Genomic DNA, 13,938 nt, shown 5'->3' with positions numbered 1-13,938 from the left:
TCAGCAGGCATCTGCAAAGACATCCACTGCAGTCTAGAGGTTTTCCTCAGTGTATGTAAAGATGGCAAAGTCATCAGTATATCGAAGATAAAGGATGGTTGTTTTGAATTCTTTGGTCTTTGTGAAAATACCCCAGACTGAAAGGCACTCCCTTAATTCAGTATTCAGTGTCACTCTGGAATGTCAGTGGCCCTTAATGAGAACCAGAATGATGGTCAAAAAATGAAGAACAGAATTGGGGTGATGCCACACACTTGCCTGACCCCGCTTTGGATGAAAAATGGATCTGTCTCAAATCTTCCACAAAGAACAGTCACAGTCATCTGGTCATGGAGAAGTCATGAACTCAGGAACTTGAAATATTTCTCAGGGATTCCAAATCTGGGCAGTACTTTCCACAAGGCTTTGTGATCGACAGAGTCAAAGGCCTTAGTAAGGTCAATGAAAGCCCGATGTTGTTTCCAACACTTTTTCTGGACCTGGAGGGTAACAAAGATCATGTCTAGGGACCTACCAAATTCATGGGCCCTGGTGGCCAATTACACAGCTGTAACATGGCTGGGTCCCCCGATTTCATAGTCGTATCATGGCCGGGGCTCCCATTTTGAAAGCAGAGCAAAACGCACTCCCACCCCAATGCCTTTGACTGGCTAAGCAGTGCTGCAAGTCCTGCCCTCCAAGGCATTGATTGAAAGCTCTAGCTGGAGCTGCCTGGCTTGTTAATTCAGTAATTATCACCCTCTTCAAGGGGTGGAGGGTGATAATTACTGAGTAAACAAACAGTTTAAGTGTAACGATTAAACAGATCCTGTACCCAATAGGCCCAGGGATACTTGTAGACAGTCACTGAGGTTTCCACAGTTGGATTGGGAATGTAATAGGTCATTGGAAATATATATATATATATAAATACATTCTTTCTAATATTGGAGAGACAAGGTGAGAAGTAGGATGCTATCAGATGCTGAAGAGTGAGAATGGGAAAGGGAATTGTTACCTTCTGCCTTCATAGTAAAGGGGCTCTAGGTTGGTGGCACATGGGGGTAAAAGAAAGCAGCAGAGCACAGGGCTGGCTGGTAAATGTGCCATATGGACACAGTCATCCCAGGACAGTGTGCTGGGGCCACAGGAAAGTGGAGAGATGGCAAGGGCCTTCCTGTGTGGTTGTGTCTTCAGTTATAAAAGCTGCCACTGGTTCCCAGTCCCCTGAGCCCCATGAAAGGGTGCATGCCACAGAGGCAAAGGCAGAGGCAGGGACCCCCGCTAAAGGGTCAGGAGGGGTGTTACAAACTGCTCCCCTTCCCCTGCTCTCAGACCCCGGTGCCTCAGCTCAGAGACTCAGCTCAGAGGCAAGGTGAGGTGGGTTGCAGCTGGGCTGGCGGAGAGGCGGGTGCTGCGCAGAGCCCGGCTTTGGCATGGAGGGCAGCAGGCTGGGGTCTGCAGCGCCATGCGTGCCTGACCCCATGGCAGCTTTTTTGCTGGCTTTTTGCCAGCTCGCTGAACATAGCTGGCTCCCTGTGCTTTTACGCAGGGAACTGGCTATTTCACAGGAGACAGCGAACAACACAATTTCATTGAAATCCGTCAAATCATGTATTTGGTAAGTCCCTAATCATGTCAATTGCCCCATGAGATGATCTGAAACCACACTGAGATTCGGTAGGACTTCCTCAGCACGAGGTAGAAGAAAGTTCAGGAAGCATTTGACAAAGTAGGCTGTTCCCTATGAAATCTCATGTACCTTTGAACAAAGTTAGTCTTTCAGGTGCCAACCTGCCCTGCCTTCTGCTTGACTTCAGACTAACAAGGCCAACAACTTCTCAATACTACTTATTAATAAAATATATTGTATATATGAATGATTTAATAGAAATCCTTATTTAAGAACATTATTATACTTTGTATAAAATCAGTGTACCAGTTTGCACTATTTTTTAAAGAACTTGCGGAATTAAACCAAAACTTGTGAAAATGTAATAGCTAACATAGTTCCTGAAACTTTCTGTTGGCTTTTGCAATTCCCCATGGTCCAGAGACAATCAATTCTTTGGAGCTTCCGCATTGCAGAAACCAGCAGCGTTTTAATTTTATCTGACTAGGCAAATGAGAAAATAAGAAATGTTTACTGATATGTGAGGTCATTTACAACCACAGTCTGCATATAAAATGATAATAAATCTGGATAAGTAATTGAGTACTAGTTATTGCACATCCCAATAATCAAAGAGCCACAAACAAAGTTTATGGGTAAATGATTCAAGTATGAAAATAAATAAACTGCCAGGTTGAAAATATGGAGGGGTTCCTTTTAAGAAATTAGAGGTTTCTTCTGTATGTTTAAATACAGTTGCTGTAACAATCTGAGATATGAATGCCTTGAGCACATTTGTATTAATTTACAGGCCTTAATGTTACATCATGGTTCTCAAGTCAGCACTTAGATGCTCAAATGCCTGCTTGAGATGTCTAAATGTTCATTTGAACATTCAGATACAAAGAGGAGCCCCCTAATTTAGGTGCCTAGCTTTGTAAATTGGGTGCTGGGGCTAACAACACACAGGACTACAGATTATGTAGGAAAGGTGATAAAAGCAGAAGTATGAAACATTCCCAAATCTGTGTAGAGGGTCATTTCCATTCTTAAAGCTAACATTTTCCTTTCCTAATAGCTTGAGGCATCAGGAAGGACTCTTAAGCATGAATACACATTGCTCTCTACCACTGCACATTTGAGAAACCTCTTTGCAAGGATCCCTGATATCCCACTGAAAAACTTCCATGGATCTCAGGGATACAGGTTTTAGCTGTGTTGGTCTACAGGCAAAAAATATGCAGAACCTTTGGCAGAGGTGATATCTTTTATTAGACCAACTAAATAGTTGCAAAAAACATTCTTTATTTTTTTTAATTTCCATGGATCTCTCCATCCAAGTTTGGAGGTGAAGAAGGAAGGGACATGTGGAAAGAACATATCACCGCCTATAGGACGAATTCTTCTGAAAACAGGGATCAGACTTGACTTACAAGGGACCATGGAAGAGGCGCAAGGGAACAGGCCCTGGCAGAGACATAACTAGCAATTTGGGTGTCTGAGAATAGGGAGGAGATTGTGGCAGAGGGCTGTGAGATGCTGCTGGCAACCTCTTCAAAATCAGTATCCCAAGCTGGTGCTCCACTTCCCCCAACCTATCTACATGCTGGGACTCTTGGCCAGTGGCAGATCTTTGGAGTTTCATGTACATTTTGGGGGAAGATGATAAGGAGAGGAAATTTGTGGTTTCTTCTCCACAATATGGTCACAAGTATTTGAAGGTAACCAAGAGGTTTTCTTTCCCCAGAGCTTTCTCTAGATGTTAATCCCAGAAGGGAACCATGCAAATTCAGTGATTTAATTGGCAGTGTTTCAAATAATTTTTTTTCCTCCAGAGTGGCCAATCCCTATAATAATTACAAGAGGAGCTCTACAGGTCAGTTCCTTTCTGCTTGTGAAATCATAACATTAGGCAGGCTCTTCTATACTAATGCTTTTTAAAATGTAAGAGAAACAGGATATCTAGCTTAGTAGATGAGGGAAATACAGTAGACTTAATATACAATGACCTTAGAAAGGCTTTTGACACATTCTCACGTGGCGTTCTCTAAGAAAGCTGTAAAAATGTGGGCTTTTTAGTGCAACTGGGGTGGGGTGACTATGGCAGCTGCCCTGGGTGCTGACTTGGGGTGGGCATGATCGTGCTGGCCGTTACTGCTCCCAGCTGCATTATGTTTCTGTTTGGGCTAAACAGAATTGCCACTAGGTGAATACAGAATTGATTAAATAACCACAAGCAAAGAGGAGCCATAAATAGATCAATGTCAGAATGGCAGGAGGTCTCACATGGGTTTCCATAGGGGCCTGTTCTGGGTCCAGAGCTGTTTAACCTTTTTTTTTTATTATTTGTTTGCAGGAATGAAGAGAGCTTATTGATCAGGTTGGCAGATGACTGTAAACATCATGGAAGATAGGATTAGAAGTCAATGGGCTACCGATAAATGAGAGACCTGGTCTATCAATGACAAACAAAAATTTAGCAAAAACAAATGGAAGGGGCTACATCTAGGAAAGAAAAACCAAATGCACACATATAGAAGGTGGGTAACTGCCAAGAAGGATCTGGCAGTTTTGCTGGATCACAACCTCAAAATGATCCACTATTGTGATGCTGTTGCTAAAGAAGCAAACATAATTTGGGGCCGCATTTATAGAAGTATTGCATGCTAAACACCAAAGGTAATGGTAACGGTACCATTCTTCTTGGTGCTCTTTAGGTGTGAGCTGCAGTGCTGTGTCCAGTTGTGGAAGCTGCATTTTAAGAAGAATGTAGGAAAGCAGGGGAGGATCCAAAAGCAAGTGACAAAGATAATAGCTGGAAAAAGATAAGAGAGTTAGATATCTTTTGTCCAGAGAAAGGAGTTTGTGGAGGGAAGTAGAGAGGACAAGACAACAGTTTCAAACATTTGAAAGGCTGCCATGAAAAAGGTTAAGAAGTCCAATACTTCTTTGCTAAGGAGTGCAGGAGAGGAGACAGAGGGTTCACCCTGCAGCAAAGGAGACTAAAATAAACTCTCAGGAGAAACCCAAATGTAAGAACAGTAGGACAATGGAACAAGATAGGCAGGGAAGTTATGGATTTTCATTTATTGGAGGTTTTCAAGAAGAGGCTGGGCATCTGTCTGGGATGGTTTAGGAATAGCACATCCCGTATCTATGTTGGAGGTTGGACTAGATGGTCCTTACAGTTCTTTCCTTCAAATACTCTTTCCTTAAAACCCTGCAATGACTTCTTCAGCAGAGTTCTAACCTTTGGCACACGTGAGCATTAAGAAAAGGTTTTTCACTTGTGTTCAGTTCAATCTGAATGAAGGACTATTTCTCAGCAGGTTGCTTCCTGGGTTAAGCAGTCCATGCAAATGACTCCAAAAGTTTCCAATGCCATTCCACATGACGTTAATCTAACTCTAGGCATTACTCTACTGTCAGCCATACCACTGTTGCTCAAGTATATATCCAATGAAGAAGTGAGATGAGAAGCAGGACAGGCAGCCCCTCAACCTCACGTGTCTCTCCAGCAACAGACTACCTAACTCCTATTCTCACCAAGCCACCAGGCCTTGCTACAGAACCAGATGCAGCTGGGCCCCCTCATCAACACACACCACATCATCAGTGGACCAAACAACATGGGTCCTAACATCTGGGGCTAATTACTTGCCTCTCTACCAACATCATATATGTTATCACCTGCTTGCAGTTGGTCTACATTGGGCAGTCAGGGCAATCTCTGTTTGAAAAAATGAATGGACACCAATTTGAAATCGATTCCAGAAAGACAGACAAGCCTGTGGCAGAACACTTTTCTCTCCCTGGACATTTCACCGCTGACCTCAGAGCGGCTGTTGTTGAACAACAAAACTTTAATGAAAAACTGGAACATGGAACCGTGAAACGAGCAATCGTCCACAGACTGGACTGTGTTAAGTATGGTTTCTACAGAGACTCTGGATTCTTATCCCTAGTCTTACCTGGACTAGCTTCTATAACCCTTGTGTCCCTCAATGTGTTTACTACTTTGTTTAGCTTTTTAATCTCTTCAACTATCTTAGCCTTTCTCAGCAGCGCTCCCTCCTCCTATCCTTTCCTCCCCTGCTTTCTACCCTTCTTATTTAAATGACTTTATTCCTTTCTCTTTAGCACCCATGCTCTCTTCAAGTCCATTCATAGCATCTGACAAAGCAGGCCATCACTTACAAAAACTTGTGAACAAATTAGTGGCAGAAAGGGCAAAAAAGTGGTGTGTACAAACACCCTAGGCTGGTATCCTGCCTGCTTTCTGCCTGATCTCTCCAAAGCAATAGAAACTTGCCAGTCCTTTCAGTAATTGCTTAAAACTTGTTGCATTATTTAAGCACAAGACTCCAAGAGACAATGGGTGAGCTATTTCTACTGTATCATGCTGGTGCTATTATAAATGATTAAAGCAAAACTTCTGTACTTATTAACATCCCCAGACAGTGCTAACCACTCATCACTCAAAATTTTCAGGTTTCCTACATACTAGGTGATCAAGGAAAATAAGCTTCATGCAAGCCCCCCAAAAGTATCCCAGGCTACAAAATTTCACTCTTACTTCATTATCATTTAAAAACGATCAGTTAGCACTTATTTCCTTTTTAATTTGGAGGAAAAGATAGCCCTGGTCTATCTTTTTGTGGTAACCTGGGGTGAATTTTTATAGGTGATTTATGTCTAAGCTGCTGAAGAAACTGGTTTATAATGAAAGTGATAGCTCAACCTTAACTGCAGCACTGGGAACAGTGACACCATAATTAATGTATTATTTCGGTTGTGGGAGACACTGACAGTTGCTTTTTGTTCTTGGGAAGAAATTTATAGCATGACTGAGAAAGGAGACATGGAAAAAAATTACACAAAGGGGGAACAGAAATCCTTGTAGCAAAGACATGTCCTTATAATCTCCCACCCAAAGCCTATAAAACTCAGGCACTGACAATGTTTTCTCAGTGGTGTTATTTATACCTTTGCCATCTACTAGATGGCAGTGTGACATGCTTAGAAAATATATCCAGTAGCAGTGAAGGGGCTTTTTGGTTTATTTGTTTTAAAGTGATCAGTTGAATTGAGCAGTGTATCAGTATCATCAAAGTTGGTGGGGGAGGAAGGAAGACTAATAAAATATGTCAATAAATAAAATAATAAATAAAATCAAGTCAATTTACTCACCGGTTCAATGTTAAATGCAAAAAGTGCATACTCCCGGTCAGGTGACACTTCATACCGAATAGCTTTTAAGGAAACCTAGAAAACAAACAGATATTAAAATACACACGTAATTTTACAGGTTTAAAACAACCCATGTCTGGAATTAATTTGTGGGCAGGTACAGGGAGAAAAATGCTGTTTGATTATCCCTTGCAAACCCCAAAAACGTGCAGGTGGAGCTAGGAATCTGCACCACTCTGTGTCACTTTCTCACATATTTCTGTCCTTTGGTTATTCCCTTCCCTCATGTTTGTGTCCATCTCCAGTACCAGTTACATGAAGCCACACCAAAAAAGTTGTTGGAGGAGGAGCAGAGTGAATGTGCACTAAAACAAGGGGATGAAACCAAAGATAATGCCACGCAGAGGAGGTTGCATCCACTTTTACAAGATTGAGCCAATGTTTGCACCTTCTTAGGTTGTGGACTCCTCAAGCAGGAAGCAGGGTATGGAACATATCCAGCACACCATATGGTGACATATAAAAACTACATTGTGACTTGGTCAATGAAGCTGCCCAAGGAATCGAGCTCCCCATCCCCTTACCATAATGAGTAAGTGCAGTGCAGAACTGCGTAGTTCAGAATTGTTAAGGTGCTAACCTACAGTGCAGAACTGCATCAGAGGGGCAGGAATGTGTTTGGAGGAGGAAGAGAAAAGGGGAAAGCTGGTACCACTCAGTTCCTCCCAAACTGGAGGAACTGGGTGGTATCAGAATCACTGGTCCAAGTAGCAGAATCACTGGATCACAGGTCATCAGCAAACTGTTACAACTGCTTACCCCCTACTCTAAGGGAGTGGTGCCTTAAAAGTTGTCCTGGTCTCAAAATTCTTCAGGGACTGCTCCCAGAGCTTTCTGCAGACCTCCCCTTTTGCTCAGCACTTTGCAGACAGTTAAATTCTAGCTCTATTAGAATTAATAGAGAGCAGATCCTGAAATGCATAATGCTCGTCCAGAGTTTTCTCTTTCCTGCGCTACCTCTAACTTTTATAGTGCTGATGGCTCTTCCCTGCGTTTTAATACATATTGCCAGCTCACATCATGCCAAAGGCAAAAAGAGGTCACTTGTGTATGCCTTTCTTTTGCTTGCTTTTAAGCCTCGCTCTCCTATCCGACAAATTGGACGGCATTCTTTGAAAGATTACCTAGTAGCATAACAGAGGGGGACCTTGGGCTTGGGGAACATATATAGTGTTGCAGAAGCAGAAGACCTCTGCAAGGTCAGTAGGAGTACTTGAGATGCCTGAGCACATAAGGAATCAGATGGGACATCCAAAGGCAAAGGAAGGCAGGGAGCAGAGAAAGCAGTTTAGAGTGGAGGGGTGCCAGGAAGAGTGTGCCTGCCAGCACCATCAGCATGAAGACAGATTTTGTTTGCAGATATAGCAATAATGCAGAGGAAGGAGGACAGGCCAAGTTGCAACACAAGGCCAGGATGCAAGGAGAGAAAGGCAGCATGTCAAAGCAAGGCACAGCAGTGGCTTTCTGATGCAAAGGTGCGGTTTGCCACATGGAGCTTCTTGCTCCATCCTCTGCAGAATGCATATATGTTTTGGGGGCAACCAGACAGCTGCAGAGATGGAAAGAAGTGGGCTACCTGAATGGGAAAAATCAAGAGGCAGTGGACTAAAGAGTAGACAGTGAAGTCTATTCAAAGCCATAGCAAATTAAAAAAAGCATGAGTTCAGTGAAGAGCTGTTAGGTGTTAAACAAATCTAGGCAGCTCCTTTAGACAGAGTGCAGTTCTCTGTGGGATGAACAGCACAGAACAGCCGTAAACACCGTCATCACATGCAGCTGGAAAAAGAGTTCAACATATGCCTCCAGCTAGTCTACGCCCAACACATGGCACTGCCAAGCAGACAATGTGTAAAAGAAAGAGTCACAGACTTGGGATGATGATATTCTTACACCATATGGGAGGAGGCATGAGACCTGAGACAGTTCTGCACTGACCCAAATAGCACAACTCATTGGTACTGGAGAAGACTCAATTCAACTCTCATGGCAAAAAAGATAGTTACACTTTAACTCAAGACACTGAAGGCTGACAGAAAATGAAAGGAAGAGAACACAGGGGGCTTGGGATTTTTTTCTAGGGTAAAAACATGACATCTGATCTATGATACAGTTCCTCTTTAAACCCCCCCCCCCCAAAAAAAAAGGTATGGATGGCAAATGGAGTCATGTCCCCTTTAACCCCCCCCCCCCCAAAAAAAAAAGTTATGGATGGCAATTGCCTTTTTTCACAAGCAGAAAAATGCAAACCTGAACCAGACTCCACTTCCACATGCTCAAGACATACATCAGAGTACTAGCAGCATGTGCTTAAAAGCATATGCTGTTGATTTATCGTCCCCCTTTTTTAGCTCTGGGCCATGACTCTGTGGCTCAACTGAATTGGTGGATCTTCCCCTGTAAAATTGCCAGTGAATAAGTGACTGATGTAATTAGATGTGCAGCACCTGTCTGTGGATGAAGTACTTATAAGAAGGGCTTCACAGTAATGGTAGAGCAGTACAGTTTGGGAGATATGGCAAGGTGTGAAGATTAAATCAAAACGTGGCCTATCAGGCTGGATCCAGTACAATGAAAAAATGCTCAAGTATCAGCCCCTCAGCAGTGGATGCTTAGTGTTTTTTCAAACATCCGTATCATATGAGCACTTCGTATGAACAATATGAGATTGCTGTAGAGCAAAGGCAATTTTGAATGCGTTCTTATTGTGTTCTTGAAGCAAAAATGTGTTTCTATTCCCTTTCCCCCCCAAAGACTGAGTTCATGCTGTAATTTCCAGACTCATTCACTACACCCCTTCTGTAAATGTGTTGAGCATGCTTTGGCTTTGCACTGCATTTGCAAACAGATGTGCGGCCTGCATTTTGGAAAGAGAACCATTTTTCATTTAGCCAAAACCTGGAGGAAGAGAAATGCAGTGTTACCCTGCACCGTTCCACTAGGTCAAGACTGGCAGAAAGGCAGCTTAATTGCCTGTGAGGGATTCCCCAACGAAAGAGGCTGGCTAAATGGCTTCCTTAAAGGCTGCTTCCAGTAAGTGGAACAGAAAGCAAAATGGGATGATATTAGCTGGGGTGGCTAGGAGGGAAGGTTGGAAGAGATTTATATGGCAAGAAAAAAAAATCAAACCCTCCTATATCAGAGCACCAATGTTAAATAATGAACACGGTACCATTGAGGCTGTAGATCTTCTCCTCTGACTGAGCAGAATGAGGTACAACAGAAATGGGAAATCCTAGAAGTATGAGGACATCCACAGAGGGATAGAAAACAAACCCCTCAGCTTTAAGCATAGCCCTGCTGCTCCATCCCTACCTGCCCTCAAGGTCTCTGCTAAAGGGGCTAAGTGGTACAGGAACCTGTAGGAATCAGCTCTAACAGGCTTAATAGTTCAGTCCCACAGACATTTCTTGAAGTTTGCTGAAGCATCAGTGGAGGACGCACAATGTCACTGGCAGACAAGGTTTCATGGGTGAATTTAAGTTGGTTTAATAACAAATATCAATCTTTTATTAAACCAACTTAAATAGTTGGAAAACCGTTTTAGCAAGCTTTTGGGTTTAAAAACCCTTTGTCAGGCTGAGGAATGTCATTAACATTCAACCCTGCTCCCTCCAGCTTCTGGGGGCTGATGCACATTTTCTGTTCCCTAAACTCCAATTTATTGCAATATTTATCTTTGTTTCTACTTTGTCCCCTCCACAGAAAAAAATAATAATTTTTAGTTGATCAAATAAATGAAATGTTTAGTTCAAATGCATGACCAATGATCTTAGAAAAGCAACAGGGTTCATAATTCATTGCCCCTGCAAGTGCAAAACTACACTTTATCAGGCAACTGGCATTTACTAACATACCTATTCTTTTTCCTGGGAAATGTTGATAACCTCTTAGTATTTAAAGTAGTAACCTCTGACTTCATTTGGGATTCATTTGGTACATGAATTAACATTACAAAACATTTCATTATCTTCTACATGGATACTATTCTGCCTTAAACACAGATTCCTCAATTTACTTCAATAACTGTTTACGAGTGCCGTATTCCAATAATGCTTTTTTTCAGTAGCCTCATATAACGTGATGTCCCGCTATTCAGAAACTCCCCTGTTAAACAACATTTACTGTCATCATCTGAATAAAAGTTGAAATCAGCATTTCTCCAAGTGTAGGAAAAAATAGTTGTTTGAGAGGAGTTGAGAAAAATCCCGGCAATCTGTGGCAAATTATAAACACATTATTGCGATGTTCTGAAAAGTAAATGTGTAAAATTGCTCTTTATCTTTCAATTATATATTATATGCAAGACTTGCTTCAAATATTTGTGGAGTGTTTTTAGTACAATGAAGGAAACTGAGCTCCTACCTTAATGGAGAAAGCATGGTTTCAGTTTCACATTATCCTTGCTTAGCCCACGGTATTACAAGTTTATTGCTTCTGCTTGACAGTACAAGAAGTTGAAAGCTAAAAGTCATTTTCCGCTTTATTGACCCAAATGCACAAAAACTCTGAAATTATCTTGTTCATTAGAGAAAATACTTACAATTTTTCTGTTTTCTATTAATACCGTTGAATTGTTTGTTTCAACGTTCCGCAGAATTACGGTGCCGTTCTGATTTCTATAAATGAATTCTTTATCTGAAGGGAAAAAGAGAAGAAGTCAGCCAGATTTTCACCAACGGAGTTATGCAGACTTAACTACAGATTTGTGCCAAACAGAGCTGTTGAGAAATGTCCTGTTGTTATGACGCCTCTGTTCTGATCTCTTCCGTTCTGTTCTGTTCTGTCCATCACCAAAGTATCTGTGCACCTTCTGGTAGTGTATTAAGTAACATGAATAACATCTGGAATAGGTTTCTTCTCCCACCCCATCCTCTCCCCATGTTTTCAAAGGAGTGGTTATTCTGGCACACACTGGCCACTGCCCTCCCATATTTTTATTGCAGAGGGGGCACGGTCAAAGAAATGCCTTAAAGCAGACAACAGCGAGGTTTGAGATGTTTAGTTCTCTGTGGGAGCTTGCTCCACATTGGGTTTGGTTCCCAAGTCAGTTACTATGCATCCACAAATGATCATTTTTTACCACAATAGTGTTGAGGCAATTATTACCGACTCTGACATTCTTCCTTCCTGCATACTAGTATCTGGAGCAGAAATATGGTAGGAATTGCCTATTGCTTCATGGCACCACACGCATAATTTATAGCTATGTCGCAAAAAAAAGTAATTGGTAGATACTTGTTATTAATTATGTCAACAGTGGCACTTTCTGGGAATCCCAATCGAGGAACAGGGCCCATCGTGGTGTGGCTGTTGCTGTGACCAAGAAGTCATTTCTGGGTGTGGGGACTCTCAAGAATACAGCAAGTGGATGCAATACAAACCGAACGAGGATGGACCAGGTAGAGTTATTAGAATAATATAACAACACTGAAACAATAAAATGAACTGTTCTTCTCAGATCTGACTAGTGGAGGGTCAGGTGCAGACAGCACTCAGCTCCTAAACCAGCAGGAAAAAACCAAGCTATGGCACAAAAGGCTGTTTGAAGGTTGCTTTTATCTCTCTGAGTCAGGAACAAACTTGTGTCCCAGTACAGCACGCTGCAGCAGGGGTGGCTGCCTCTCAAGTAAACTGAAGTCCTGATCGCTTTGTCATCAACAGATCCCATGGAAGTTTTCACACAAGAGAAGCACTGCTGCTCTCTGTGATCTGGCTGAATTACTGACTTGGGTTATTAACTTCAGTAAACCTAAACTTCCCCTCCAGGTTCAGTTAGGGAAGCCGGCCTTCATTTCCTCTCTCAAACTGCTGTCTTATTTAGTTACTACAGCCATAACCCACATCAACTATGTTAAAGATGACAGACTTCTTGAATTACCTAGAAATTATTTGAGGATGACAAGATTGAAAATGGGACAAAATCAAATGTAAATGCCTTGGGACTTTGTGACTCCTCATACCCCAACCTATGTTTAAACCGGTCTCAAACCAAACACAGCTTGTCACCAGTCCTGGTTTGGATGCAGTGGTATTTAAGACATTTCAGCTCAATATCAGCAGGCAAAATCCCTCATCCCCCAAGGTTTCACAGACAGGGACCACCAGATTTCAAAACTGTCAAATCAAAACCTGAATTCTAGTCTTATTCTGGCCTCAAATCCCAGTCTCAACCTAATGTACATTCAAAACCACCTCTAATATAGATCTCTTTCAGGCACATATTGCACATGTCCAGTAGCAGGACTAAGGCAGGGTGATGGAGGTAGCAGCTCTAGGCACTGATTTAGAGGAAAACAGCAGGGGAAGAAGGAGGTTGGAAAAATACAAGCTGCTGCCGCTGCCATCTGCCAGTACCACTGACACAAGCAACGGGGAGATACAGTTGCCCCATGTGCGGAGCTATCCTCTTGTGCCTCTGCTTAAATCTATGGCATAATTAACTAGAGAATTAGAAAGGACATGCAGAGGAAAGGGGTAGCATCAATGCTTACATGTACTCTGGAGGGACTGATCAAGACCTGCAGGGTTACCTATACAAGCCAGAGTTATAGCAGCCTCAAGTCTCCAGAATACTTTTACTTTGAGGACATCCTCCCTATTGCAACAATATCTTGAACTCTAAGAACCTAGCTCAACCTTAGCTCAAGACAAAATATTCCAGACTCGTGATCAGCAATACCAGTCTATGAAACTACAATATAAATGTATAATACCTAATTCTTCTCATTAGGTTGTAGATCCATGGATCTAAAAGCACTTTACAAATGAGACCGGTGTCATAATCCCCCCTTTCACAAATAAAAGCATTGAGCCATAAGATGGGAAATGATTAGCTCAATATTACCCACCAAAGCAAGGCAGAGTTAGGAACTGAACCAAGGTGTTTCACGTCCAAGTCCGGCACTCCTTCCACAAGACAATACTACCGTGTTACATCAAGGATACACGGTACTTTACCTGAGCACAAGCAAAACCGTTGAGCATCATTATATCTCTGTGTGCAATGTATCCCCACTGCTGATGTGCAATCAATAAAACACAACGAAATTCATTTGCTGTAATTTAAGAAAAGTGACTCATTCCTTATTTGCAGGAAA

The 13,938-nt window shown here is 42.2% G+C and overlaps 1 protein-coding gene across 1 annotated transcript in view; it reads right to left on the bottom strand.

Moving 5' to 3' along the window:
• Positions 1–13,938, bottom strand: part of DPP6 (dipeptidyl peptidase like 6) — a 298,726-nt gene that overhangs the window by 216,991 nt on the left and 67,797 nt on the right. The window contains exons 4-5 of the mRNA XM_006018553.3: positions 11,382–11,476; positions 6,782–6,856 (exon numbers count right to left, since the gene is read on the bottom strand). Coding sequence (XP_006018615.1) covers positions 6,782–6,856; positions 11,382–11,476 — 170 coding nt within the window. The remainder of the gene's footprint in view (positions 1–6,781; positions 6,857–11,381; positions 11,477–13,938) is intronic.

This window comes from Alligator sinensis, unplaced genomic scaffold (genome assembly GCF_000455745.1).
Source record: "Alligator sinensis unplaced genomic scaffold, ASM45574v1 scaffold601_1, whole genome shotgun sequence".
Taxonomy (NCBI): Eukaryota; Metazoa; Chordata; order Crocodylia; family Alligatoridae; genus Alligator; species Alligator sinensis.
Note: the sequence above shows the minus strand (reverse complement) of the source record. Positions and strands in the feature narration are given on the sequence as shown.